Here is a 26477-nt window from a genome sequence, read left to right on the forward strand (position 1 = left end):
ACTAAAATGATGAGTGCCAGGTTCGGGGGTGGGACTTCTGGCTAAGGTGTGAAGCCCCTCTGTCTTTGCAAAACTTTGGGCCTAGAACTGTCAACTGTTTTCCAACTGTAGTCTAACTAAGAATAGATTTACAAGAAGTTGTATCAGACACAACATGACTAGAAACAGGCACAGACTGAAGCATGATTGATTTTGTTATATTGTGGGGAAGGCATTGGTGCAGTGATATTGTCACTGGACTAGTAATCAGAAACCCAGGGTAATGCTCTGGTGACTTGGGTTCAAATCCGACCATGGCAAATGATGAAATCTGATTTTCAGTAAAAATCTGGAATTAAAAGTCAACTGATGACCATAAAACCATTGTTGATTGTCTGGCTCACTAATGACCTTTAGGGAAGGAAATCTACCGTCCTTACCCGGTCTGGCTGACATGGGACTGCAGAGCCACAGCAGTGTGGTTGACTGTTAACTGCCCCCTCAAGGGCACATATCCCATGAACGAATAAAAAAAAAAATTCCATTTGGAAACTCTAGTTTGATGCAAGCAAGAAATTGGGCAGAAGTTTAATGTTTTTTTTCAAATTGAGGAACTAGTCACACGAAACTCAAAACCCAACCCTGGGGGGTGATTTATTGGGCATGGGAGAAATGGAAGTTAAATAAAGTTTAATTACAATATATTTTACTGCAAAGCGGGCATTTAAATCCATCATATTAATTCACCGTATTAATCATCCACACATTCTCCGTACTTACTCCATGTTCATCCTCATTACCAGACTCAGTGATAAATAACCCGCAGCTGCAAAGTTGTCTTTATAACGTCCCATTTTAATGACATCCAGCCATTCATCCACAGAGGCAAAGGACGTGTAGCTGAGAATGTTTCTGTTTAGGAGTGGGCTGTTCAGTCTGCAAAATAAAGAGTGTGTGGTAACATGAAAATGATACTGAGAGTCCTCATCATTCATTCGACAATGCTCAGTGCTAAAGTTATAACATTGATGTATCTTCCTCGAAGGCAGCACTGGTGACACATCCATGCCTGTAGCCTTTAAGTCTTAATTATTAACTTTTAATTCCTGTATTAGTCACCCTAGAGCTTCCACATTCAGCTTTCTAGAGAAGGGCATTTCATTTTTCAAATTTTCAGCTAATCCCATTTAAAAGGCATCATGTAAATGAAAGCGCCTGAGTCAATCTGGAGACATTACAAATGAAGTCGTGGAACTCATTTTCTGCCCGTTGAAGAAGTTGCAGAATGCTGCCTACGTGCCAATGGAAATCCGCTGTCAAAGGAACCCAGCCCCTCAAGCTTGTTTTCTCATTCAGTTAGCTGTTCCATACCCTAGAACTACCTACCTGCTTTTCCCATATCCCTTAACATCCGTAATTAACAATCTACCCTTGCATCCTTTTGGAGGATTTTTCATTCCTGGAAAACAGGGTTATCTCTCCTCTGAATTGTTTACTTTATAATTACTGGACTGGTTGATAGAACAATCTGTGTTGCTTCTGATGTGAGAGATTTCACTTGTGTTTGGTGCTGGTGGGATATTTTTAAAATAGCTTAAATAAGATATCCTCTCTCGCACAGAGATATCACGCATGGCCAATTACATTAGTGCACATCTCCATTTACTGTCACAAAGCAAGATTACTAACTCTGAGTATGGTGAGTGCCCCTTTATGTCATGTTTTGTATGTTGATACGTGGCTCTGTGATTTCACTATCAGTCGCTACCATTTTGTTCGAGGAGCATTTTTTTTGATTTGTGCACGAGTAATAAATCTGCAATTTCCCCGGCTAACCAAACATTTACTGAACTGTTTAAAAAGCACTTTATAAAGACAACAAAAGAGACTGTCAAAAGACAGCTGCTGCAAGTCACCTGATATATGATATTGCCGGTTGGTCAGCTTCTGGAAAGTTGTGGTATGAAATTACAATTCAAACATTGCAATTTGTACTGAGACAGGGCAACCTGCTTTAAAAAGCACGACCACATTCCAGGGTGAAGGTGAACAAACAAACAAATGTTCAGACCTATCGAAACTCATCACTGTCTAAGGAAGGAATGTTAAAATGAAAAGTGCTGGATATTGAAGGAATGGCTGCCACAGACAAACCTACCCAAAACCCCTTGGAAATAGACAATGGGTGAGTCTTAACAGGCCAGATTACAGTCACTGCAGAGAGGGTAGTGACACAAAGAGTGTCAAGAGAGTTTTCAGCAAAGGAATCAATCTGAAAAGATGAGCTCTCTCCCTCTCTCTCTCTGAGAAAAAGTATATGCCATCCAGTTCAAGAAATCAGCTATCAGAAACCGAGCAGTAATAATTGCAAAGTCTTCTACATCAATTAAATTAAACATAATCCCCATCTAAATAAGGACATCGGCGATCCTGTTAGAATGAATGGAATATGTTGTACTGGAGTGTACCTGAGTGAGTAACTTCAACTCCAATCCTAGTAGAACGTATCTTACTGCACAAAACTGACAACTAATTGGTGGCACACTGGTTAGCACTGCTGCCGCACAGTGCCAGGGACTTGGGTTCAATTCTAGCCTTAGGTGACTGCATGGAGTTTGCATGTTCTCCCCGCGTCTGCACAGGTTTTCTCCCACAGTCCAAAGATGTGCAGGTTAGGTTAATTGGTCGCGCTAAATTGACCCTTAGTGTGAGGTGGATTAGCAGAGTGAGTATGTGGGGTTACAGGGATAGGGCCTGGGTGGGATTGTTGTCAGTGCCGACTTGATGATCCAAATAGCCTCCTTCTGCACTGTCAGGATTCTATGTGGCCGCACTAAAGAAACCAGCTCATCCAAATTGACAGCAATGTTTATCAATCTACACCTCCAGGACAAGAAAAGGACACTTAACTGGATATTCATCTGACTGTTTTTTATTGGACGAGAACTTCCCTTATTTCTTATACCTGTACATGAGATGTGGCATTTGTATTATTCTTCCTTGCATTTAGCGATTAATAAATTTGCACCTTCTTTAACTCAAGAAAACTCTGTTTGATTGGCTCCTTATTGCTCAATGCTGAAATAGTTTTGATACATTTGGACTTGGAAAAGGCATATCCTCATGAAAAAGAAATGTAAATCTTTGTTGTGACCAACTGCAGTGGATGAACAGAGGGGACCCTTCCCACCCTGGCTATAACTGTTTATTAAAGGACTGCTGCTCTTATAAAACAAAAAGCCTCAGATTTGGCTCCCATTTTGATCAAAGTGAGTTGACCTCAGCAGGTCCCGTAATTGTATTGAAGAGATGCTGAAGGTGGCTGGGTCCTGCCCTGATGAGCTGCAGTGATGAAGTTCTGGGGCTGCAATAATAGACCGCCAACAACCGTCCCATTTAAGAACATAGGAATTGGGAATGGAAGTATGTAATTCAGCCTGTCAAGCCTGCTCCGCCATTCAGTCAGATCATGGCTGATCTCTCCCTGGTCTCAAATCCACCTCCCCACCTGTTTCCCATATCCCTTTAACCTGTTTTTTTAAATCAGTGGTATAATTATCTCCTTTTTGAAACCAGTTAACGATTCAGGCTCCACCGCGCTATGGGGCAGCGAGTTCCACAAATTCACCACCCTCTGTGAGAAGTAGTTCCTCCTCATCTCAGTTTTAAATCTATCGCCTCTCAACCTCAATCTAGACCTCTTGTTCTAGATTGCCCCTCAAGGGGAAACATTTGGTCTACGTTTATGAGGGCGGCATGGTGGTGGCACAGTGGTTAGCACTGCTGCCTCACAACGCCAGGGACCCAGATTCGATTTCCAGTTTGGGTCACTGTCTGTACGGAGTTTGCACGTTCTCCCCGTGTCTGTGTGGGTTTCCTCCGGGTGCTCCGGTTTCCTCTCACAGTCCAAAGAGGTGCTGGTTAGATGCATGGCCATGCTAAATTCTCCCTCAGTGTTCCCGATCAGCGGCCGGAGTGTGGCGACTAGGAGATTTTCACAGTAACTTCATTGCAGTGTTGATGTAAGCCTACTTGTGACACCATCATCGAGACTAGGGCCAAAATTCTCTAACCTAGCCGCGACTGGGATTTTCCAGTCCTGCTGCAAGTGAATGGAGATTTGGCTGAGCGCCTAATTCCCCGTCCTCACTGACAGTGGAGGCAGGGCTTACGAGACTGGAGAGTACTAGCTGAGATTTATATCCTAGATTTATGAATTGAATTCAAATGCCACCAGCTGATTTAAACCCATGTCCCCACAGTTTTAGGACCTTGGGATTATTAGTCCAATGGCATAAACAATGTCATCATCTTGCCAATTACACAACCTTTTTCCTTATTGCGGTCACTATGAAGTAGTCCTTTCTTGTGTGGTATGGGTCTGTTCACTGTTCCTTTAAACCGGCTACTATATGAAATGCAGGCCACTGGCAAGGCCAGTGTCAACCTATCATGATGCTAGATGCTGTGGGATTGATTGTTGAATGTAGAAACTTTCTGGTGGCTTGCCTTCCCCACTGAACAGGAAAATCAGGTTGTGGTGATGTCCAGACAGAAATTTCCAAGCGTTATTGTATTTGAGAATGGTCTAACATAATGGGCTGGATTCTCTGGCTTCATCCATGGCTGGGATTCAACAGTCCCACTGCAGTGAATGGAGATTTGGCTGAGTGCCAAATTCTCCGTTCTCGCTGGTTGTGGTGGCGCGGAGCCTGTTCAACCTCAAAACCCTTCACAGCTTCACTATAGCCTTTGCCCGATTTCCTCCTAACTCTTGCCTAATACGCTCAGTTCCTGCTGTTCACCAGTGGAGGCAAATCTTTCACTGGTCATGAATGCACTCAATCACCTTAAAGGACAGCACGGTGGCACAGTGGTTAGCATTGCTGCCTCACAGCGCCAGGAACCTGGGTTCAATTCCTGGCTTGGGTGACTGTCTGTGTGGAGTTTGCACATTCTCCCCCGTGTCTGCGTGGGTTTCCTCCCACAGTCCAAAGATGTGCAGGTTAGGTGGATTGGCCATTCTAAATTGCCCCTTAGTGTCAGGGGGACTAGTAGGGTAAATAAGTGGGGTTATGGGAATAGGGCCTGGGTGGGATTGTGGTCGGTGCAGACTCGATGGGCTGAATGGCCTCCTTCAGCACTGTAGGGATCCTATGACTCTAAGAATTGAGCTCAGCTTTCATACAGAGCAGAGGGAATCCCAGCTATAAAACAATATAAAGATACTGTCCTATTGAGAGAATGTTTTCAATGAAATGGAAGCTGTATCCTCATGTAAGTAAATGCTTACAATGCTCTAACCTCGAATGGTTATTGGTGAGAGAGGAGATTTTCTCTGTTGCCTCCAGGTGAGGTAATTACATTAACTGTTTCTTATATTGAATGCAGCAGCATGCTGAGATAGCAAATGTGAAATGCAAAAATAAAATATTCACACATTTCGCAGCCATCACGATATCTTGCTCCATCAAATACATCAGTGTATAAAAATTGTCTGTATTCACTCTTTCTCCGTCAATGCTAAACATTCCCCTCCTCTATTTATAGCTGATGGAAGAAGCAGCAATTCCACAGGAGAGAGAGCATGGATCATTCAGGAGAAAAGCCGCTCTGATGCTTCCTGCTCAGTTGCTGCTTGTTAATGTTTGATGTAAGTCAGTTTAGGATGAGCACGGGACATTAATGATATCACTGTCAGGGTGGTTACAAGTCGGGATTGTTCTGGGGTTTTTTAGCACAGGAAGGATTCAGTAGCAAAAGGTGCATTTCAGGACAGTGTTTTAAAGCAATGTGTGGTGGTGAAACACAAGAGAGCTCCGCCTTGAAGGAGCTTCCTGAAAGACTGTTAGCATTCAGTAATTCAGTTCTGTTACTGATCAGTAAAGCCTCCACGAGTTGCGAGCTCTTGGTGGGGTTTGTTGGACATTGCTTCCCCTCTCAACCTTGAACCCAGGGAGTCGGCAAAGGGAGAAATACTTGTCCAACCAGTCAGATTCAAAGAAAACAAGGGGTGATTCTCCGACCTCACCGCACCATTAGCAGATCGTGCCAGTCCCGGAAAAGAGCACGGGTGCCTAAAAGTTAATTTCGCGCCTGGCGCCAAAGCGTTTGCAATTCTCCCGGCCCCTTTCTAACGGCGTGAACCAGATCACGCCCAGAGAAGGCGCGAGTCCAATTCGCATATTTACCATCGTATTCAAACATGTATAGCCCATTCAAATTCCCTCAAAATATTTCTCAGTGTCATAACGACAAGATAATGGAGTGATCGGCACCAGTGTCTCAGGTGCGCTCCGCACCACGATCCTCCCACACTCAGTCACTGTTTGGAGAATTGGCAGTTCAGCGCTGGTACTGGCGGGGTTGGGGGGGGGCGGGGGGGAATCTCCAGCATTCAAGCACAGCGCAATAACGGCGGGAATCACTACTGGTTTCTACTAGTGGAGAGCTCACGTGATGGTCGCACAGGGGGTGGAGGGGGCTCAGAAGCCATTGAAGCCTCTGGGGGGTCGGGTGCATGGCCGGGCAGTGCCGATCTGGTGGGGCCCAAATGGCACCCAGTTGATCATTGCCAGTGTGTTGGGGCAGTGCCAAGAGAATGGGGCCTGAGTGAGGGAGGCTATGTGAGGGAGGCTATGTGAGGGAGGCTATGTGAGGGGGGCTATGTGAGGGGGGCTATGTGAGGGGGGCTATGTGAGGGGGGCTATGTGAGGGGGGCTATGTGAGGGGGGCTATGTGAGGGGGGCTATGTGAGGGGGGCTATGTGAGGGGGGCTATGTGAGAGGGGCTATGTGAGGGGGGCTATGTGAGGGGGGCTATGTGAGGGGGGCTATGTGAGGGGGGCTATGTGAGGGGGGCTATGTGAGGGGGGCTATGTGAGGGGGGCTATGTGAGGGGGGCTATGTGAGGGGGGCTATGTGAGGGGGGCTATGTGAGGGGGGCTATGTTGGGAGGGGCTAGGACAGGGGACATGCAGGGGCAGGATCATGTCAGAGGTCCTGATGGGATGGGGGGGGCGGGGCCATGCCAGAGGTCCTGAAGGGGGAGGGGGCATGCTGGGGGTTGGGCAGGGGGAACCATCAGGAGGGACCCGATGTCACAATTCCCCAATGCCAGCATACCCGTGTTGTGGAGGGGGTTGGGGAATATACCGCTGATGTTGAGGGGGGAGGTGGTCCTGTTGTGTGTGGGGTGAGCGAGGGGGTCTCGCAGTGCACTGAGAGATCGGGCCACCCTTGCGAAACATTCTGAAGCCGGGATCACTGGTGTTTAGGCCCTGCCCCCCCGCAGTACCAGCGCTGAACTCCCAATTCTCCAAACAGTGACTGAGTGTGGGAGGATCGTGGTGCGGAGCGCACCTGAGACACCGGTGCCGATCACTCCATTATCTTGTCGTTATGACACTGAGAAATATTTTGAGGGAATTCTGCCCCAAAAACTACAAGGAGTTCGAACAAGGAAAGGTTGCAGTTAGTCTGGTGCACAGGAGGCTATTCAATTAAGACAAATGTATTAACGTGTGGAATTGTAAAATATCTGTTACTCTGTATTATTATGTGAAGTTGGACTGGTTGATCTGAAGCAATGGCTTAACAGGCTAGAGGGGCTGAATGGCTCAACCCTGTTCCGGTGTTCCAAACCAAGACTGACCATAACTCTTCACTATAACTATGATAGGTTGACACTGGCCTTGCTAAACATTTCATATAGTAGCTGGTTTAAAGGAACAGTGAACAGACCAATACCACACAAGAAAGAATGACTTCATATTGATCGCAATAAGGAAAAAGGTTGCATAATTGGCAAGATGGTGACATATTGTTAATGCCATTGGACTAATAATCCCAAGGTCCTCAAACTGTGGGGACATGGGTTCGAATAAGCTGATGGCATTTGAATTCAATTCATAAATCTAGGATATAAATCTCAGCTAGTACTCTCCAGTCTCGTAAGCCCTGACTCCACTATCAGTGAGGACGGGGAATTAGGCACGCAGCCAAATCTCCATTCACTTGCAGCAGGACTGGAAAATCCCAGTCGCGGCTAGGTTGGAGCATTTTGACCCGAGTCTCAGCGGTGGTAACCATGGAACCGGTGAAAACGATAACAATTTGTATTGTTATAAAACTGTTTGATGTCTTTGAAACGATTGAAGAAGCATACATGAGGTATGAGTGTGTGGCCCATACCTCTAATGGGGCCATGATATATTCAGACAGAGATTGGTTCTATGTATGTAAATAAATGAACACAGTGGATTTGTAACAACTCCACCTCAACCTTGATTGAAGACAGGCGTTCTTTGCAACTGCACCAGCTAACGGATTGCGACATTAGATTTTCTGCAGCATGCACTGCAGTTAATCACACTGCTTCCCATCCTTTTACCATTATCATGCTAGTCTAAATATTCTGTGAATCGCCCCACATTTAGACACATTATAATGAAGAGTTCTCGAGCCTTGCCAGCCTTTACCATTACCGCGGTAAGTGAAGGCATGGTCAGTCCTGTTATACACAACTTTAACTGAACCGGTTTCTTTCAATAATTCATAACAAATAGGATAATGGTGCAAAGAGCAAAAAATACATTAAAAGTAATGGGGTAGATCGTGACAACATGTGCTAATGTGAAATGGAGAAAGCAAGCCAACAGCTATGACTGTAACACTACATTCTGCACCCTCTCCTTTCCTTCTCTATGAACAGTATGCTTTGTCTGTACAGTATGCAAGAAACAATACTTTTCACTGTATACTAATGCATGTGACAATAATAAATCAAATCAAATCAAGGCTCGTTTTACATTGCTCCTGACTGAACTCAATAGAAATAGAAATTGCAAGTGATGTAAAACAGGCAAGTGACACTCTGTCACTCCAAACCAGCGTCTCCTGCAAAACCTTTAGGAAGGCAGCAGCCTCTCTCCTGAAGAACGACACGGTGGTGCATGAATTCTCACCTGCTTGTGCTGTCAAGAATCTTGAGGGCAGTGGGGTTCCGAATGAGCTTGTCCAATACACTGACAATCTGGAAAAACTTGGGCCTCTCATTGCGGTCTTTCTGCCAACAGTCTAACATGAGCTGGTGTAGGGCTGCCGGGCAGCCCATGGGAGCTGGAAGACGATAACCTTCCTCCACGGATTTAATGACCTGCAATATAAAATACCAACGTTACCAATCTTCAAAACAGGAGGGGAGACACCTGATGCTGTACCATATTAATTCCATACAGTAGACCACATTACACCATGAGAGGAAACTCAAGGGATTTACTAAATTCAAGAGGACTTAGAATTAGACCTCCAACGTTTAGTAATCTTTAATGTACAGTCTGTCACCTTACCTAGCCAGGTTTGTATATGATTCAAATCTGTATTATATTGTTGACACTTACACTTCGATATTTACTGGGACAGGACTTGCAAACGGCAGGAAGGAGTTCTGGAAATGCCGGAGAGTTTTGATTACAAGACGTGAGAGGTGTTTTAATGCGGATTTCCACCCAAAAATAGCCTGATTGCCAGGTGCGGCAATGCTGCAGCAGGGGCCACAGCCAATTAAGTTGGTGCTTCTGGGGTACAGAAGGGAGAGGATCTGGATTTGGCTCCTTGCACCTGCTCCATCATTCATTCCGATGATGGCTGTTCTTCTTCAGCTCTACCATCTGATATTATTCCCATATCCCTTAATTCTCTCCGAATCCAAAAGCATTTCAATCTCTGTCTCGGATACACTCAATGAACGAACATTCACAATCTTTGGAGTAGAGAATTCCAAAGATTCCTCACCCTCAGAGTGAAGTGATTCCCCCCCATCTCAGTTCCAAATGGCCAGCCCTTTATTCTGAGAGTATGACCCCCCACAATTTCATACAATCCCAACAGTGCAGAAGGAGGCCATTCAGCCCATTGAATCCACACTGACTCTTTGATAGAGTATCTTACCCAGGCCTTCTCCCCCACCCCATCTTCGTAACCCCACCAAGGCTAATCCATCTAACCCACACATCTTGGGACACTAAGGGGCAGTTTATCATGGCCAATCCACCTAACCTGCACACCTTTGGAGTGTGGGAGGGAACCGGAGCACCCGGAGGAAACTCATGCAGACACAGGGAGAACATGCAGATTCTGTCAGTCATCCAAGGCCAGAATTGAACCCAGATCCCTGGTGGTGTGAGGCAGCAGTGCTAACCACTGATCTAAACTCTCCTGCTAGAGGAAACATCCCCCCGCGTCTACCCTAACAGGTCCCTTTACAATGTTATACGCTTCAATTAGATTAACGTTCATTTGTCTAATCTCTGGGCAATACAGGCCTCAATCTTTCCTCATAGGACAATCCCCTCATCACAGGAATCAGTCTAGTGAACCTTTGGGGTTCTCTCTCCAAAGCAAGTGTCACTTTCATTAGATAACTCAAGCAAAACTGTACACAGCATCCCAGGTATTGTCTCACTAAAGCCGGTATACATTTGCAGTGAGACCTCATCACTTATACTCCAGTTTCTTTGCAGTAAATTCTCTCCTGATTGCTTGCTGTACCTGGATATTTTGCTACATCCAGATTCTGGAGAATACCAATTCCAGTCACTCACCATTTCAAAAGCATTCTGCTTTTCTATTGATCTTTCCAAATTGGATAACATCGCATGTCAGATTGTGAGGTGGGGATGAGATCAGATGACGGGTAAGTACAGAGTATTTTATCATGTGGGATGGTGGTCGTAGGATTACCCTCCTTCTCCCTCTGTGTAGGGATGCGAGGTCTGGAGTGGATCTGATTCTGACAGAGGGAGTGAGCAGTATGGCAGGAATGGTCTCAATCAATCAGGAGTATCTGATGATTGGAGGTGAATGGGGCCTAATCCAGAGGGAAGCAGTTTAGCTGGGAGTGTCTGGGGTGAAGCACTCTTTTTTTTATTCATGGGACATGGGCGTCGCTGGCTGGCCAGCATTTATTACCCATCTCTAGTTGCCCTTGAACTGAGTGGCTTGCTAGGCCATTTTAGAGGGCAGCTGAGAGTCAACCACATTGCTGTGGCTCTGGAGCCACATGTAGGCCAGACCAGGTAAGGACGGCAGATTTCCTTCCCTGAAGGACATTAGTGAATCAGATGGGTTTTTCTGACAATCAACAATAGTTTCATGGTAATCAATGGATTCTTAATTCCAGATGTTTTCCTTATTGAATTCAAATTCCACCATCTGCTGTGGTGGGATTCAAACCCGGGTCCCCAGACCATTGGCTGAGTTTCTGGATTAATAGTCTAGTGATAATACCACTAGGCCATCACCTCATCCTATCTGATAAGCAATGTTGAAAAAACAGTTACCTCTTCCAGACAACAATCTTTGCCCCTCTTTGGCTGTCAGGTTTCCTGAAGCCTGGGAGACCGGGAGGCTGACTTTATATTTAAAATGGAGATTAAAATATGTAAATGAGTCCTGCATTGAAACTGGAAGTGGATGGGGCTGAGCAGGGCTGGACTCGAGTTTAAGCTTTTTAAGATGTTTACATTCCACTGTTAGATCCCAGTGGTGGTAAGAAGATTTCCTACAGTGGGTATCAATTGCCTAATCTGGTGAGTATAATCATAGAATCCTACAGTGCAGAAGGAGTCTATTCGGCCCATCAGTTCTGCACTGACTCTCCAACAGAGCATCTTACCCAGGCTCTATCCCTGTAACCCCACACATTTTCCCTACCTACCTTTCCCTAACCTACACATCTTTATAAGTTTATTTTTTTATAAGTTCATTTTGTTACTGTCACGAGTAGGCTTACATTAACACTGCAACAAAGTTACTGTGAAAATCTCCAAGTCGCCACAGTCCGGTGCCTGTTCGGGTACACTGAGGGAGAATTTAGCATGGTCAATGCATCTAACCAGCATGTCTTTTGGACTGTGGGAGGAAACCGGAGCACCTGGAGGAAACTCACGCAGACACGGGGAGAATGTGCAAACTCCACACAGTCACCCAAGACCAGAATTGAACCCGGGTCCCCGGCGCTGTGAGACAGCAGTGCTAACCACTGTGCCACCATGCCATAGGTGGCTGGATTTTATATGACCCCCTCCTCTCCTGCAGTGGGGGAGTGTAAAATCCAGCTTAATATCTTCTGAAGTGACCGAGCAAGCCAACACAAGGATCATACCGGTGCCACCCACCTCCTCACAAACAGATCCCAAGCCTTAGCTCAGTGGTAGCACTCTCGGAAAAGAGTTTGCTGATGGTGGGTTTAAGAACGCTCCAGAAACCTGGGCAGATAATAATCCAGGCTGCTGCTTCATTGCCCGATAGCAAAAGGTTCTGCCCAAGGTGCCATCGTTCAGATGAAATGATAATCTAAGGTTCTGTCAGAGACATATCAATATTCCGGTGGCACTGTTGATGGAGGTGCAGCCTGGACAACATGTATCCCTCAGCCAATGCCACTGAACTCTAGTACCTGGTCATTTATCTGATTGGTGTGTGTGGGATCTTGCTGTTGACATTAGCAGTCACACCTCCCTATATGAAAACAACAATTCAAAAATACTTAATTGGAATAAGTAGGTGATGCAACGTGCTATGTTAATTGTTTAAGTTCCTATCTTCTCAAATAAATCTCGAAGAAAGCGTATAAGTATTGTCGAATTGGATAATAATCTGGAAAAGAGTACACAGATTGCTAAAGGAGATAAGTCACACTTCAAATGACACTAATCATTTGCTTGTTTGATGGGTTTTCTGATAAGATATTTCTGTCATCCATTAACAGTGGGGATACTGGCTATTGGAGCAGGGCACTGACAGTAATGATTCAATCTGACAGTGAGAGAGGGTATATTTTCTAATCAGTGAAATACAGACAGAACTCACATTTATATACTGCCTTCCATGACCTTTGAATTCATTAAAGTGTGTTCCAATAAATTACTTTCTGAAGTGCAGTTACCGTGATCTTGTAGTCAAACATAGCAACCAACTTGAATGCACAAGACAGGTAAATGACTAGTTCATTTGTCTTTTCTGGTGGTGTTGGTCGATGTGTCAATGTTGAGGCCAGGATACTGGGAAGCCTCCCACATTGTTTCTCCAATAATGGATAGTGCAGCATTCCCTTAGATACTGCAAAAGCAATGAAAGTATTCAGGGCCTGGAGCTGGAGTTGAACCTTTGTCTATCTAATTCAGGGGCAAGTGTGGCACCTACCTGTGATACATGTATATTCGGGATTTGGGGTGCGTGATGTCCCTTTAAGAGTGTAGATCATGTGACCCCTGAGAGGGGGTTTAGCTCCTCCCAGTGTGGAACTGTTTAAGCAGACTAGGATTTGACTGTGGGGCAGCACACATTTAGAATAAAAAGTTCCCAGTGTTTAGTTCATGAGGCCTACTTCGTGGTTCTTCTTGCATCTTACTTCGTTAAATACATATCTAACACTATCCTGTTACTTGCTCTTAACACAAACGTATCAAACGCAATGTATGGTAATCTAAACAAAGAGTTAAAGAATAACAGCATTCCAGGAGAGCTCTTATACACGTGTTACCTGCCAATCAATACTATCCCAACTGTTATATCCCGTGTTAATGTGCTTGACATGCTGTGTTGATGCATGCCAAACCATTTACTTACTCAGCAGTATGTTAATCAGTATGGTAAGTGACATACAATATCATAACTAACTAGCAGAGGCACGCTGATTAACTGGTGTAACAGTGGACTTCATGTCAGATCCTAGTTCAGCCCATCAGCTTGCTGTTAATTATATTAATGTTAGATCAGGATGGGGTCACTTAGATCCTCATCTTCAGTTTGGATGGAAGACAGGTCTGACCCATTGCTCCACATTCTCTACCATGGGCAAGCAAACAGGTCCCAGAGCCACTGCAGCCAGAACAGGGATTGAACCCTGTGCTGTTGACACCAATCTGACCCCAAAGGAATCATAGAAACCCTACAGTGCAGAAGGTGGCCACTTGGCCCATTGAATCTGCACTGACTCTCTGAGAGAGTATCTTATCCAGGCTCTATCCCTGTGTCCCCACACATTTAGCGTGGCCAATCCACCTAATCTGCACATCTTTGGTCTGTGGGAGGAAACCAGATACCCGGAGGAAACCCCACGCAGACACCGAGAGAACGTGCAAACTCCACACAGACAGTGACCCAAGGCTGGAATTGAACCCGTGTCCCTGGCGCTGTAACGCAGCAGTGCTAACCACTGTGCCACCATGCTGCCCACATTGCTGGAGCAACACATGTTGTTATATGTATGTTGTCATGGTGATGGTAGAGGTTCCAGTGTTATTTCTGTCACATAGCTGACCAGAAACCTCTTCTGCATTTACCACCTGCCATTGATTTACAAGTTGACACACAACCTGCTCGAATGCGTTATGAACGCACTTTGGTCATCAGATCCTGGAGTGGGACTTGAACCCAGAACTTGTGGCTCAGAGGAATGGATGCTACCCACTGCGCCACAGGACCACCATCATTTAGATATCTACACAGTTTCCAGACAAATATAGTCATCCTACCTGTTCAAACAGTCCCGAGGCGAGGTGCTGGCAGACTGCACTAATTGTGGAAGTATATTTTAAGATCTCTATAGGAAGCAGTCCAAGGATCTTCGCAACCATTTTTACCGCTTTTATTAAGTTTCTTCCCTGTTGGCACCTCATTAGTCCGGAGATTTTCTGTTTCAATACTGCCATTTGTTTCATCAGTCTGATGGCAATACAGTGGCTTTCCCAATGGGAGGTCCCCAGCTGCACTTCCATTATTTTAGAGAGAGAGGAAAGGCAGGAAACAATTGCAGCCATAAATAGTATCGCTTGGGGACAGCACAGTGGCACAGTGGTTAGCTCTGCTGCCTCACAGCGCCAGGGACCCGAGATCGATTCCTGGCTTGGGTCACTGTCTGTGTGGAGTCTGCATGTTCTCCCCATGTCTGCGTGGGTTTCCTCCTGCTGCCCTGGTTTCCTCCCACAGTCTGAAAGACGTGATGGTTAGGTCCATTGGCCATGCTAAATTCTCCCTCAGTGTACCCGAACAGGCACCAAAGTGTGGCGACTAGGGGATTTTCACAGTAAATTCAGTGCAGTGTTAATGTAAGCCTACTTGTGACACTAATTAATAAACTTGACTGCATGGACTGTGCAGAACTGACTACACAGATTCCAGGTCAGCGGAAAGCCGGATTGCAGAACCACAGTGTCTGCTGTATGAATAGATGCAGCTAGCACGCCACACAGCTAGAATGGCCAGTGGCTGTAACACTCTGCTGCCTCCTCCCAGGTATGGTGCAGTGTGATTCAATGGGGAGAGAATGTCCTGGAGTGGTTCAGTCAATAGCACTCTCGTCAATATGACCTCTTTCAGCAGCCAAACAGATGGCTTGGTCTTTCCTCACTCCATCACTTGGTCACAGATTCAATTTTTTACACTTCCCCAGTCACTGGGATTTTCCCAGACATTTTAGTTCAAAATGCCTTTTCCAGAATAAAAACAAAAATGATCAGCCTTTGTGACTGTTACAGACATTTCTGTCCCCCCCAGTGGAGGTTCCCCGCCATTGACTGGTGGCAGGATCTCCTGGAGCCACTGCTTTTCACGGGGTTTCCCATTGTATGAACCCCCAGCCACCGGGAAACCCATGGCAAGGGTTCCCCGTCGGTGGGACCGGAAAATCCCGCCAGCGGGAATGACTGAAAAATTCCGGTCATTATATTAGCCATGGCTCAGTTGATAGCACTGTCACCTTTGGATCGCAAGACAGTTCAAGTCCAATTCCAGTGCTTCAGCACAAAGATCAAGGCTGACACTCCAGTGCAGTGCTCAGGGAGTGCCGCACTGTCAGCAGTGCCATCATTTGAAGAAAATGTCCAACCAAAAGGTCGTGAATGTAGCCCAGTCCATCACACAAACAAGCCTCCCATCCATTGAGTCTGTCTACACTTCCGGCTGCCTCGGCAAAGCAGCCAGCATAATTAAGGTCCCCATGCACCCCGGACATTCTCTCTTCCACCTTCTTCCGTTGGGAAAGAGATTCAAAAGTCTGAGATCATGTACCAACTGAATCAAGAACAGCTTCTTCCCTGCTGCCATCAGACTTTTGAATAGACCTACCATATATCAAGCTGACCTTTCTCTACATCCTATTTGTAACTGCAACACTAAATCCTGCAGCCTCTCCTCTCCTTCTCCCCTATGTACTGTATGAACAGTATGCTTTGTCTGTGTAGTGCAAGAAACATTACTTTTCACTGTATCCCAAAACATGTGACAATAATAAATCAGATCTAATCAAACCTACTTGATCAATAGCACTATTTCAAAGAAGAACAATGGAGTTCTTCCCAGTGAACAGGTCAATATTGGTCCCTGGGTCAATATCGAAGCGGATGAACTGGTCACTATTACTCTGCTATTTGGGGCAATTTGCTGAGTGCAAAATGGCTCCTTCTATTTCCTACTATGGGCAGCATGGTGGCACAGTGGTTAGCGCTGCTGCCTACAGCGCCAGGGACCCGGGTTCAATTCCCGGCTTGGGTCACTGTCTCTGCAAGGTCTGCATGTTCTCCCTGTGTCTGCGTGGGTTTCCGCCGGCTGCTCCTCCGGATTCCTCCCACAGTCCGAAAAAGGTGCTGGTTAGGTGGATTGGCCATGCTAAATTCTCCCTCAGTGTACCCGAACAGGTGCCGGAGTGTGGTCACTAGGGGATTTTCACAATGACTTCATTGCAGTGTTAATGTAAGCCTACTTATGACACCAATAAATAAACTTTAGAAACTTTACATTACCACAGTGATTACAATGGCTGTATAGCACTTTGAGAGATCGAGTAGTTGTGAGAAGTGTGATATAAATGCGAGTCTTCCTTTCATATTAAGCAAATGAAGCTGAACTTTCAAAATTAGGCTTCTTCCCAACTGCAAGGATGGTCAGTCATTGCCCATAACATCAGTTATCAGAGGCTGGTGAGTGTGCAAGACTGAAGTCAGTGCAGTAATTGTCAGGAATATTAACAGCGCGCGAGCCTGAAATCCAATCAGAAGCCCAATTGGTACACGTAACCCAGCCATTCTCGTCAAAAGGTGACCTTTTGTATACAACATGGATGAGTTTTAAAACAATGCACTACATCAGATTAAGTCCTCCAAAATTCAGCTAACCAGTGCCCGATTTTCAAAGCCCTTTGGGGTGAGTTTGGGTTGCGGATGTGGATTGGCACGTTGGCACAGTGATTAGCATTGCTGCCTCACAGCACCAGGGACCCAGGTTCGATCTCCGGCTTGGGTCACTGTCTGTGTGGAGTTTGTACATTCTCCCCGTGTCTGGGTGGGTTTCCTCCGGGTGATCCAATTTTCTCACACAGTCTGAAAGACGTGCTAGTTAGGTGCATTGACCCAAACAGGCGCCAGAGTGTGGTGACTAGGGGAATTTCACAGTAACTTCATTGCAGTGTTAATGTAAGCCTTACTTGTGACGAATAAATAAAAACTGGATTGGAAATCACGCGCCTGAAGAGATCTCTGGATCCCGACAACTCAGGGACACACTCGACTTTTTAAAGTGAGAGCGGGGGAGCAGGTGAGGAGAGTCAGGAACCTGCTTACCTCCAATTAACATCCTGCTCAGCTCCTTGTTAACGGGCCAGGAAGGGCAAAATGTCAATTCCCAATGTGGAAATCGCTGGTCCGGTGTGTTAGAATGTAACCAGTGACAACTTTGTATTGGATGTAATGTGACCAAGGGAACAAGATGTAAGGGTCAGCTGACCCAATAAACCATGGAACCAATTACAGAGTGATGTAATAGTCAGCTGACCAGCTGATTCACTATAAATAAGGAACTATGTAGAATTGTGGGGAGCTTGGAGTGGTCCAGGGCGAGGCCCCAAGTTTGGAGTAATGATGTTTCTTTATTAAACCCTTTCTTTGATTTATAAGTTGGAGTAAGTTTTGTTGTATGTTCATTAGCTGCATTTTGAAGAGTTCCTTCTGAAGAAGCAGGCTGAACGTTCGTTCAAGGAGGGCAGAAATTCAATTTTTTATGTTCAGAAGGATTTGGGCGAGCCGGTTCATATGCTTCACCTTGCATTGGGCTGCTCTTGTACTCAGTGAGGCTGATGACCCACCCAAAGTGCTGACTACGCTCTTCTGTAAGGCAGCAACAGCAGACTCCAAAATGGCTGCTGTCTGCTTTCACTGCTTCTGCTCTGCAGGCAGTTCCCACCTCCTGGTGATGCTCAATGTCTCTAATTGGGTGTCAAGTTCACCTCTGGCTCTCAGAAGACTAAGAAAATTTGGCATGTCAGCTACGACTCTCGCCAACTTTTACAGATGCACCATAGAAAGCATTCTTTCTGGTTGTATCACAGCTTGGTATGGCTCCTGCTCTGCCCAAGACTGCAAGGAACTACAAAGGGTCGTGAATGAAGCCCAGTCTATCACGCAAACCAGCCTCCCATCCATTGACTCTGTCTATACTTCCCGCTGCCTCTGCAAAGCAGCCGGCATAATTACGGACCCCATGCACCCCGGACATTCTCTCTTCCATCTTCTTCTGTTAGGGAAAAGATACAAAAGTCTGAGGTCACGTACTAATCGACTCAAGAACAGCTTCTTCCCTGCTGTTATCAGACTTTTGAATGGACCTACATCGCATTAAGTTGATCTTTCTCTGCATCCTAGCTATGACTACACTAAATTCTGCACTCCTTTCCTTTTCTATGAACGGTATGCATTGTCTGTAGCGCATGCAGAAACAATAATTTTCACTGTATATACATGTGACAATGAATCAAATCAAAATCAAATCAATGGGGCATTTTCATTCTAAAATGGCTTTGCATGAGGGAGGCAGATACAACGCAGGGTTGGGATATGGAAATTATCCGGGTACTGTATACACTATCTTGGAGTGAAAATCCAGCTACGGATACCTGTTATTGTTATATGGCTGGCTTTAGGGATTCGCGTTCTAATCAGTATTCTGTAACTTGATGTTGTGTCTCTGTGACTGTTGGAGAGCACATTTCCACTCCATCTGACGAAGGGGCAGCGCTCCGAAAGCTTATGGTATTTGCTACCAAATAAACCTGTTGGACTTTAACCTTGTGCTGTGGGACTTCTTACTGTATTCACCCCAGTCCAACGCCGGCATCTCCACATCATACCTGTTATTGTACCAGATTTCAATCTTAAAGAGTACAGATTTAAAACTGCTGATGTGATTTAACTGGCTTGAATATTGATTAGTCTCCTTGTTATATATTATGCCTTCAACAGGGCCAGAGGTTTTAACTTGGATTTTGCAAGTGATTGCGTTACCGTGTTAGCGATGTGCCGCCTTAGAATAAGATATTCCTAGTTGATCTACTTCATCGCTGTGGAGACTTGATTTCACAGCCTCAAGTGAAGGCAGATCCATTTTTATCTGCGCCTTAAATCTAACCATTTTATAACTTTGGAACCATCTAAAATAGAACAGAAAGCTAATTTTAGCTCATTTTCAGAGCGCGATGGAGAATGTCAATGTTCTTTGCATTCATCATCTCCCGCTTTGCAACTGTCGCTGTATAATGTCAGCAGAAAATCAGCTCTGCAGATTTTTCTGTGGCAGTGGCTGCGTGCTGCAAATCCTGGAAATTATTTATTTTAGTCTCGGAGGTTCTCAGCATCCAGAGGTGATTTTCTCAGTGTGTTAGACCATCTCGTGCAATAATAAATATTTGGCATTCAGCTCTCTGCTTCAATGTCTAATGTGAGGTATTAATCATGCCAAGCTTCATCCAACTGCACTCTGACTGTCTGAAGCTGATAATGTATCAAGCATCTCTCACCATGCCAGAGGAGGTATTCCCCTGACTGAGGAAGAGGGTCCTGTCAACCATTGACTATAGACTGAGTTAACCCATCCCATAAAATTCCAATGGTAGTTGATGGGGTAGCTGGTAGGGGCAACACAGTGGCTACACTGCTGTCTCACAGCATCAGGGAGCTGGGTTCAATTCCCGGCTTGGCTTACTGTCTGTGTGGAGTTTGCACGTTCTCCTCATGTCTGCATGGGTTTCCTTCGGGTGCTCCGGTTTCTTCTAACAGTCCGGAAGACATGCTGGTTAGGTGCGTTGGCCGTGCTAAATTCTCCCTCAGTGTACCCGAACAGGCACCAGAGTGTGGCGATAGGGGATTTTCACAGTAACTTCATTGCAATGTTAATGCAAGCCTACTTGTGACACTAATAAATAAACGTAAACTGGATAACTGGGAGAAAGGTAGCGTGTCTTTCGGTAGATTTGACCCATAGAATCATAGAATCCCCACAGTGCAGAAGGCCATTCGGCCCATCAAGCCTGCACCGACAACAATCCCACCCAGACCCCATTCCCATAACCCCTCTTATTTACCCAGCTAATCCCCCTAACACTAAGAGGCAACTTCAGGGCCAATCCACCTAAACAGCACATTTTTGGAGTGTGGGAGGAAACCGGAACACCCGGAGGAAACCTACACAGACACGGGGAGAAGGTGCAAACTCCACACAATCCCCCAAGGCAGCAAATCGAACCTGGGTCCCTGGTGCTGAGAGGCAGCAGTGCTAACCACTGTGCCACCGTGCTGCCATCAGTTATACGAATAGAAATCCCTACATATATATAATGTATGTATTATATATAGAGCAGGAGGATTTGTTACGCGTGCAGTCATTTGCAGCTGTTATGAAGTGTCTTATTTTTCACAACTTGAAGCTGATCATAAACCATCAACTGCAGCAAGACAACAGGGGAATATTCTGACAAGCCAGCACTTACAGGATAACAGTGTTGCTGTTGCAACCCTGATAGTCATAAACACTCAATTAATTTGTGAATATTGGAGTTGAGTGACACATTTCACAGTAAGTAGTCTTGGATTACTTTTTAAACACTTTCTTGAAGTTTTGGTCCCATTGTGGTTATGGCCACATTCAGTTTCATAGTGTCAGCAAAAGGTTAATAAGTATGATACCACTGACTGTACTGTGTGATCCTGCACTTACTCCAACATTCTCAAAGAACAGATTAGCAGGAATATATTAAACACTGTATAATGCAGCTTCCTGGGTCTATTAAAAACCTTGCACGGAACAATCTGGAGCAGAATGAATCCATTATCAGCTGGACACAAGTCTATTACTGCCAAGAAAATAGATAATAGAAGTGAATTATAATCCAATAATTCAATGACAATTAGCACTGTTTCAACAATGTTCCTCAGAGAGACTCAGGAATTAGGAGCTGAGAAATTGCAATGTCACGCATCGAGGTTGTTCAAGGGCTATATTACTTTGTAAAGTCAGTGCAGAATTCTGCAGAGCATCTGGCATGATCCCAATATCAACGGGGACAATCCAGGGATCAGTCACCAGAAATCAGGTGTGTACTGGGAATGAGGTACCACCACTGGCCCAGGTCAGCCAGGGCCCCTCCTTCCTTGCGATTCTGCTGTGATCATAGGATCCCTACAGTGCAGAAAGAGGCCATTCGGCCCATTGAGCCTGCACTGACAACAGGCCATCTTCCCGTAACCCCACATATTTACCATGCTAATCCCCCTGACACTAAGGGGCAATTTAGCACGGCCAATCAACCTAACCCGCACATCTTTGGACTGTGGGAGGAAATCGGAGCACCCGGAGGAAACCCACGCAAACACAGGAAGAACGTGCAATCTCCACGCAATCACCCAATGCCGGAATTGAACCCGTGTCCCTATGCCTCCAATCATTTACACTTCCTCAAGAATCATCTATACTTGTCTCATTTGCCTTTAATATATGAGGATAATGGAGATGAGGTAGAATGATCTTGTGGAATAATGGAGCAGGCTCAAGGAGCTGCTGGTCCACTCCTACTCTTATCTTTTGCCTTCCTGTCATCGCTTTAGCTGCTCAATCACTGTTGCCTCCACCTGAACTCAGATCTTCCCTATTTCTTATTTTCAGCCCCACTTTTCACCAACTCCATCTTTACATGAATAACTTTTCATTTCAAACAGTTTCCAGTTCTGATGAGAGGACATTGGCACTCTTTCCACAGCTGCTGTCCGATTTGCCATTCCTAACATTTACTGCTCTCTTTTCTCCTCTACAACACTCTTTGTTTGTTATAAATTGACATCGAGGTGGACAGGGGCCTGAGAACGCGTCGCATAGCAGAAAACTGGTGAACAAATAAAAAAAACCCTTCAAACTTAAAATAAAATGGTTTTATTTTGCTTCATGCCAATCTGCCTCAGTAGAGAGAAGTATGACACTGAGCAACATAGGTCCAATTGGATCGAGGTGATCTTTCTCTCTCCTCTGTGTCCAATATCATTCATCCTCTCTGAGCTAATGAGGGAAAAATGTCATCCAACCCTCCTGCTTCTGAACAATTTGGGTGGCACGGTGGCCCAGTGGTTAGCACTGCTGCTTTGCAGCTCCAGGGACCCGGGTTTGATTCCCAGCCTGGGATACTGACTGTGTGGAGTTTACACATTCTCCCCGTGTCTGCGTGGCTTTCCTCTGGGTGCTCCGGTTTCCTCCCACAGTCCAAAGATGTGCGGGTTAGGTTGATTGGCCATGCTAAATTGCCCCTTACTATCCTGGGATGCGTAGGTTAGAGGGATTAGCGGGGTTAATGTGGAGGGTTGTGGGGATAGGGCCTTGTGGTTGGTGCAGATACGATGGGCCGAATGGCCTCCTTCTGCACTGTAGGGATTGTATTTCTTTTCTATTTCTAATTTCCAATGATTTCAATTATAAAATATCTTAAAAATTATAAATATATATTGTGTGAAATCACAACAACTACTTGTTTTTATGTGGCACCTTTAAAGGTATTGAAATTCCACAAAGTACTTCACACGATCTCATCAAATCAAATTTGATACGAAGCCACATAAGCTACATTTGGGCGGGTGACTAAAGGCTTGGTCAAAGATGCAGGTTCCAAGGAGCATCTTGAGGAGGAAAAAGTCAGAGAGTTTTCGGGAAGGAATTCCAGAACGCAGGGACTCAGCAGTTGAAAGCACATCCGCAAGGTTGCAGGAAATAAAATCAGGGATGCTCGGGAGAGCCGAATGGAAGGGTCGGGACTTCGGAGCATTGTAGAGCTGGAAGAGGTGACACAGATGGGGAGGGGGGAGGCCATTGAGAGATTGGAAAATAAAATAAAATCGCCTATCATGCCCCCTCAGGTGAAACGCTTGCCAAGCACTCAGCGGCCGGAATCTTGCCACCGTTCACGCCAGCAGGATTTTCCCATCCCGCTGCAGTGAACAGAGATTTGGCTGGGCGCCGAATTCTCCGACTTTGCTGCAGCAGGAGTGTGGCGTGAATGGCCAGTAAGATTGTGCCTTTTTTTATGCAACTGGACGTCAGTCTCGGGTTGGGTGTTTACTGAGATCAGCCATCTTCCGGCGTGCCACATAATTGCAGCACTGGAGCAGTGTGCATTTTAGAATAGAATAGAATCTCTACAGTGCAGGAGGAGGCCATTTGGCCCATCGAGTCTGCACCGACCACAACCCCACCCAGGCCCTGTCCCCGTAACCTGCCCATAGTTGTCCATGACGTGGGAATGATAAATGTTCCTTTTGAGCTGTTGCAGTTGATGAAGTTGAAGTACAGACACTCACAGTGCTGTGAGGTAAGGATTCCTAGGACACTGATCAGACAGTGATATCGTTCCCAATTGGATGGTGTGTGTCATGGCACTGGTATTATTCCCATTCACCTTGTGCCCTTGACCTTCTGAGTGGTGGGGGTCACAGGTTTGGGTTGTGCTGTTGAAGCAGCCTCACTGCCGAGTTCCTGCAGTGTAGCTTGCAGATGGTACTTGCAGCTGCCACTGTGCATCTCTGGTGAAGAGAGTGAATGTTTGTGGATGGGGTGCCAATTAAGTGGGCTGCTTTGGCTGTGTAGTATTGAGCTTCTTGAGTGTTGGAACTGCATTCATCCAGGGAAGCTTAGAGTATTCCATTACTTGGCACTGTGGCACAGTGGTTAGCACTGCTGCCTCATAGTGCCAGGGACCCCCGAGTTTAATTCTGGCCCTGTGTGATTGTTTCTGTTGAGTTTACATGTTCTCCCCATGTCTGTGTGTGTTTCCTCCGGGTGCTCTGGTTTCTTCCCACACAGTCCAAAGATGTGTAGGTTAGGGCGATCAGTGGGATAAATGTGTGCGGTTACTGAGATAGGGCAGGGATAGGGTCTGGGTAGGATGCCCTGTCAGAGAGTCAGTGCAGACTCGATGGGTCAAATGGCCTCCTTCTGCACTGTAGGTATTCAATGATTACATTCCTGACTTGTAGATGGTGGACAGACTTTGGTGAGTTACTCACTGCAAAATCCTCAGCATCTGACCTACTCTGGTAGCCACAGTATTTATATGGCGAATCCAGTTGAGTTTCTGGTCAATGGTAACCCCCAGGATGTTGACAGTGGGGGATTCAGCGATGGGAATGCCACTGAATGTTGGGGTGATGGGTAGATTCTCTGTTATTGAAGGTGGTCATTGCTGGCACTTGTGTGGTGTGAATGTTACTTGCCACTTGTCAGTCCAAGCCTGGATATTGTCCAGGTCTTGTTGCATTTGGACATGAACTTCAGTATCTGAGGAGTCATGAATGATACAGAACATTGTGCAATCATCAGCGGACATCCCCACTTCTGACCTTGTGACAGAAGGATAGTTATTGATGAAGCAGCTGAAGATGGCTAGGCCTTGGACACTACCCTGAGGGACTCCTGCAGTGATGTCCTACAGCTGAGATGACGGACCCTCCAACAACCACATCCATCTTCTTTAGCATTGGCTGTGACTCCAACCACTAGAGTGCTTTCCCCTGATCCTCTCATTAACTATGTTAGTCCTTTGTCTGGCGAATCTGTGGAAAAGATCTCTCCCAATTTTAGAACTTCTTCCCAGATTTTAGTGAGAAGAGCTTTGCAGGGTTGAATGAATAGAGTGTCCCTCTGTCATGCCCCAATATGATGCCGAGGGGCGGGATTTACCAGCTGCTCTTGCCCCAAAACCGGAAAATCCGAGGTCAACAGACCTTTGCATGATCCGCCCCTCGCCCACTACCATTCCCATGGTGGGTGGGAGGGGATAATTCCCCCCTTGGTCACTAGCTCACCTGGTTTATACCTTTACTGTCGCGGTTGGATGCAGATGGAGGGCTGTTTAGAGGGTAATTCAGACTAAACTCGTTTGCTGAAGGATTGGAGTCACATGTAGAGTGGACAGGGTCAGAACAGGCATTACTAACCAGCTGGAGTTTTGCAACAACCTGACAGCTTATTGAACGTGTTATTGAAACCAGCTTGTTATACCAGATTTATTTTGTATTCTTTTTAAATGACTTAAAATTCACAGAAGAAAGTCGTGGATTTGTAAAGTTGGAAGGGGTTGTGATATTATCCAGCGCCTGGTTGGCACAGCACCGACAGTTAATCCGTGACCTCCCTTTGGAACGCTGTTAGGAAGCGGCCTGTTTAGTGGATCTCATCAACAGGGAGACAAAGCAGGAAGCAGCTGATCAAGCGCAGCCACAGCTGCTGTCATTGGATCAGTGGCAGTGATCCCTGTGCTCTCCTGAAGTCTCAGAACAAAGAACAAAGAACAGCACAACACACGGACAGGCCCTTCGGCCCTCCAAGCCTGCACCGATCATGATGCCTGCCTAAACTAAAACCGTTTGCACTTAGAGTCCGTATCCTTCCATTCCTATCCTATTCATGTATTCATCCAGTTGCCCCTTAAATGCCTCTATCATACCTGCTCCCACCACCTCCCCGGGCAGCATGTTCCAGACATTCACCACCCTCTGTGTAAAGAACCTGCCTCGCACATCTCCTCTAAACTTTTCCCCACCCACCTTAAACCTATGTCCCCTCGTACTTGACTTTTCTACCCTCGGAAAGAGCATCTCACTATCCACTCTATCCGTGCCACTCCATCTTGTAAACCTCTATCAGGTCACCCCCTCACCCTCGGTCGTTCCAGTGAGAACAAACCGAGTTTATCCAACCTCTCCTCATAGCTAATACAAGACCAGGCAACATCCTGGTAAACCTCTTCTGTACCCTCTCCAAAGCATCCACATCCTTCTGGTAGTGTGGCGACCAGAATTGTACACAATATTCTTAATGAGACCTAACTAGAGTCCTGTACAGCAGCAGCATGACCTGCCAATTTTTATACTCAATGCCCCGACTGATGGAGGCTAGCATGCCGCACGCTTTCTTGACTACCTTATCCACCTGCATTGCCGCTTTCAGTGATCGGTGGACGTATATGCCCAGATCTCTCTGCCTATCAATGCTCCTAAGGGTTCTACCATTTAATGTATAATTCCTACATGCATTGGACTTTCCAAAATGCATTATCTCACACTTGTCCGGATTAAACTTCTTCTGCCATTTCTCTGCCCAAGTCTCCAACCGGTCTATATTTGCTGTATCGGC

At 45.8% G+C, this 26477-nt stretch overlaps 1 protein-coding gene across 1 annotated transcript in view; it reads right to left on the reverse strand.

Annotated features, from left to right (window-relative positions):
- LOC144509693 (ephrin type-A receptor 8-like) overlaps positions 1-26477 on the reverse strand; it is a 147992-nt gene that overhangs the window by 27439 nt on the left and 94076 nt on the right. The window contains exons 10-11 of the mRNA XM_078238476.1: positions 8945-9135; positions 760-915 (exon numbers count right to left, since the gene is read on the reverse strand). Of these exons, the coding sequence (XP_078094602.1) occupies positions 760-915; positions 8945-9135 (347 nt within the window). The remainder of the gene's footprint in view (positions 1-759; positions 916-8944; positions 9136-26477) is intronic.

Source organism: Mustelus asterias, chromosome 22 (assembly GCF_964213995.1).
Source record: "Mustelus asterias chromosome 22, sMusAst1.hap1.1, whole genome shotgun sequence".
In the NCBI taxonomy this organism is placed as follows: domain Eukaryota; kingdom Metazoa; phylum Chordata; class Chondrichthyes; order Carcharhiniformes; family Triakidae; genus Mustelus; species Mustelus asterias.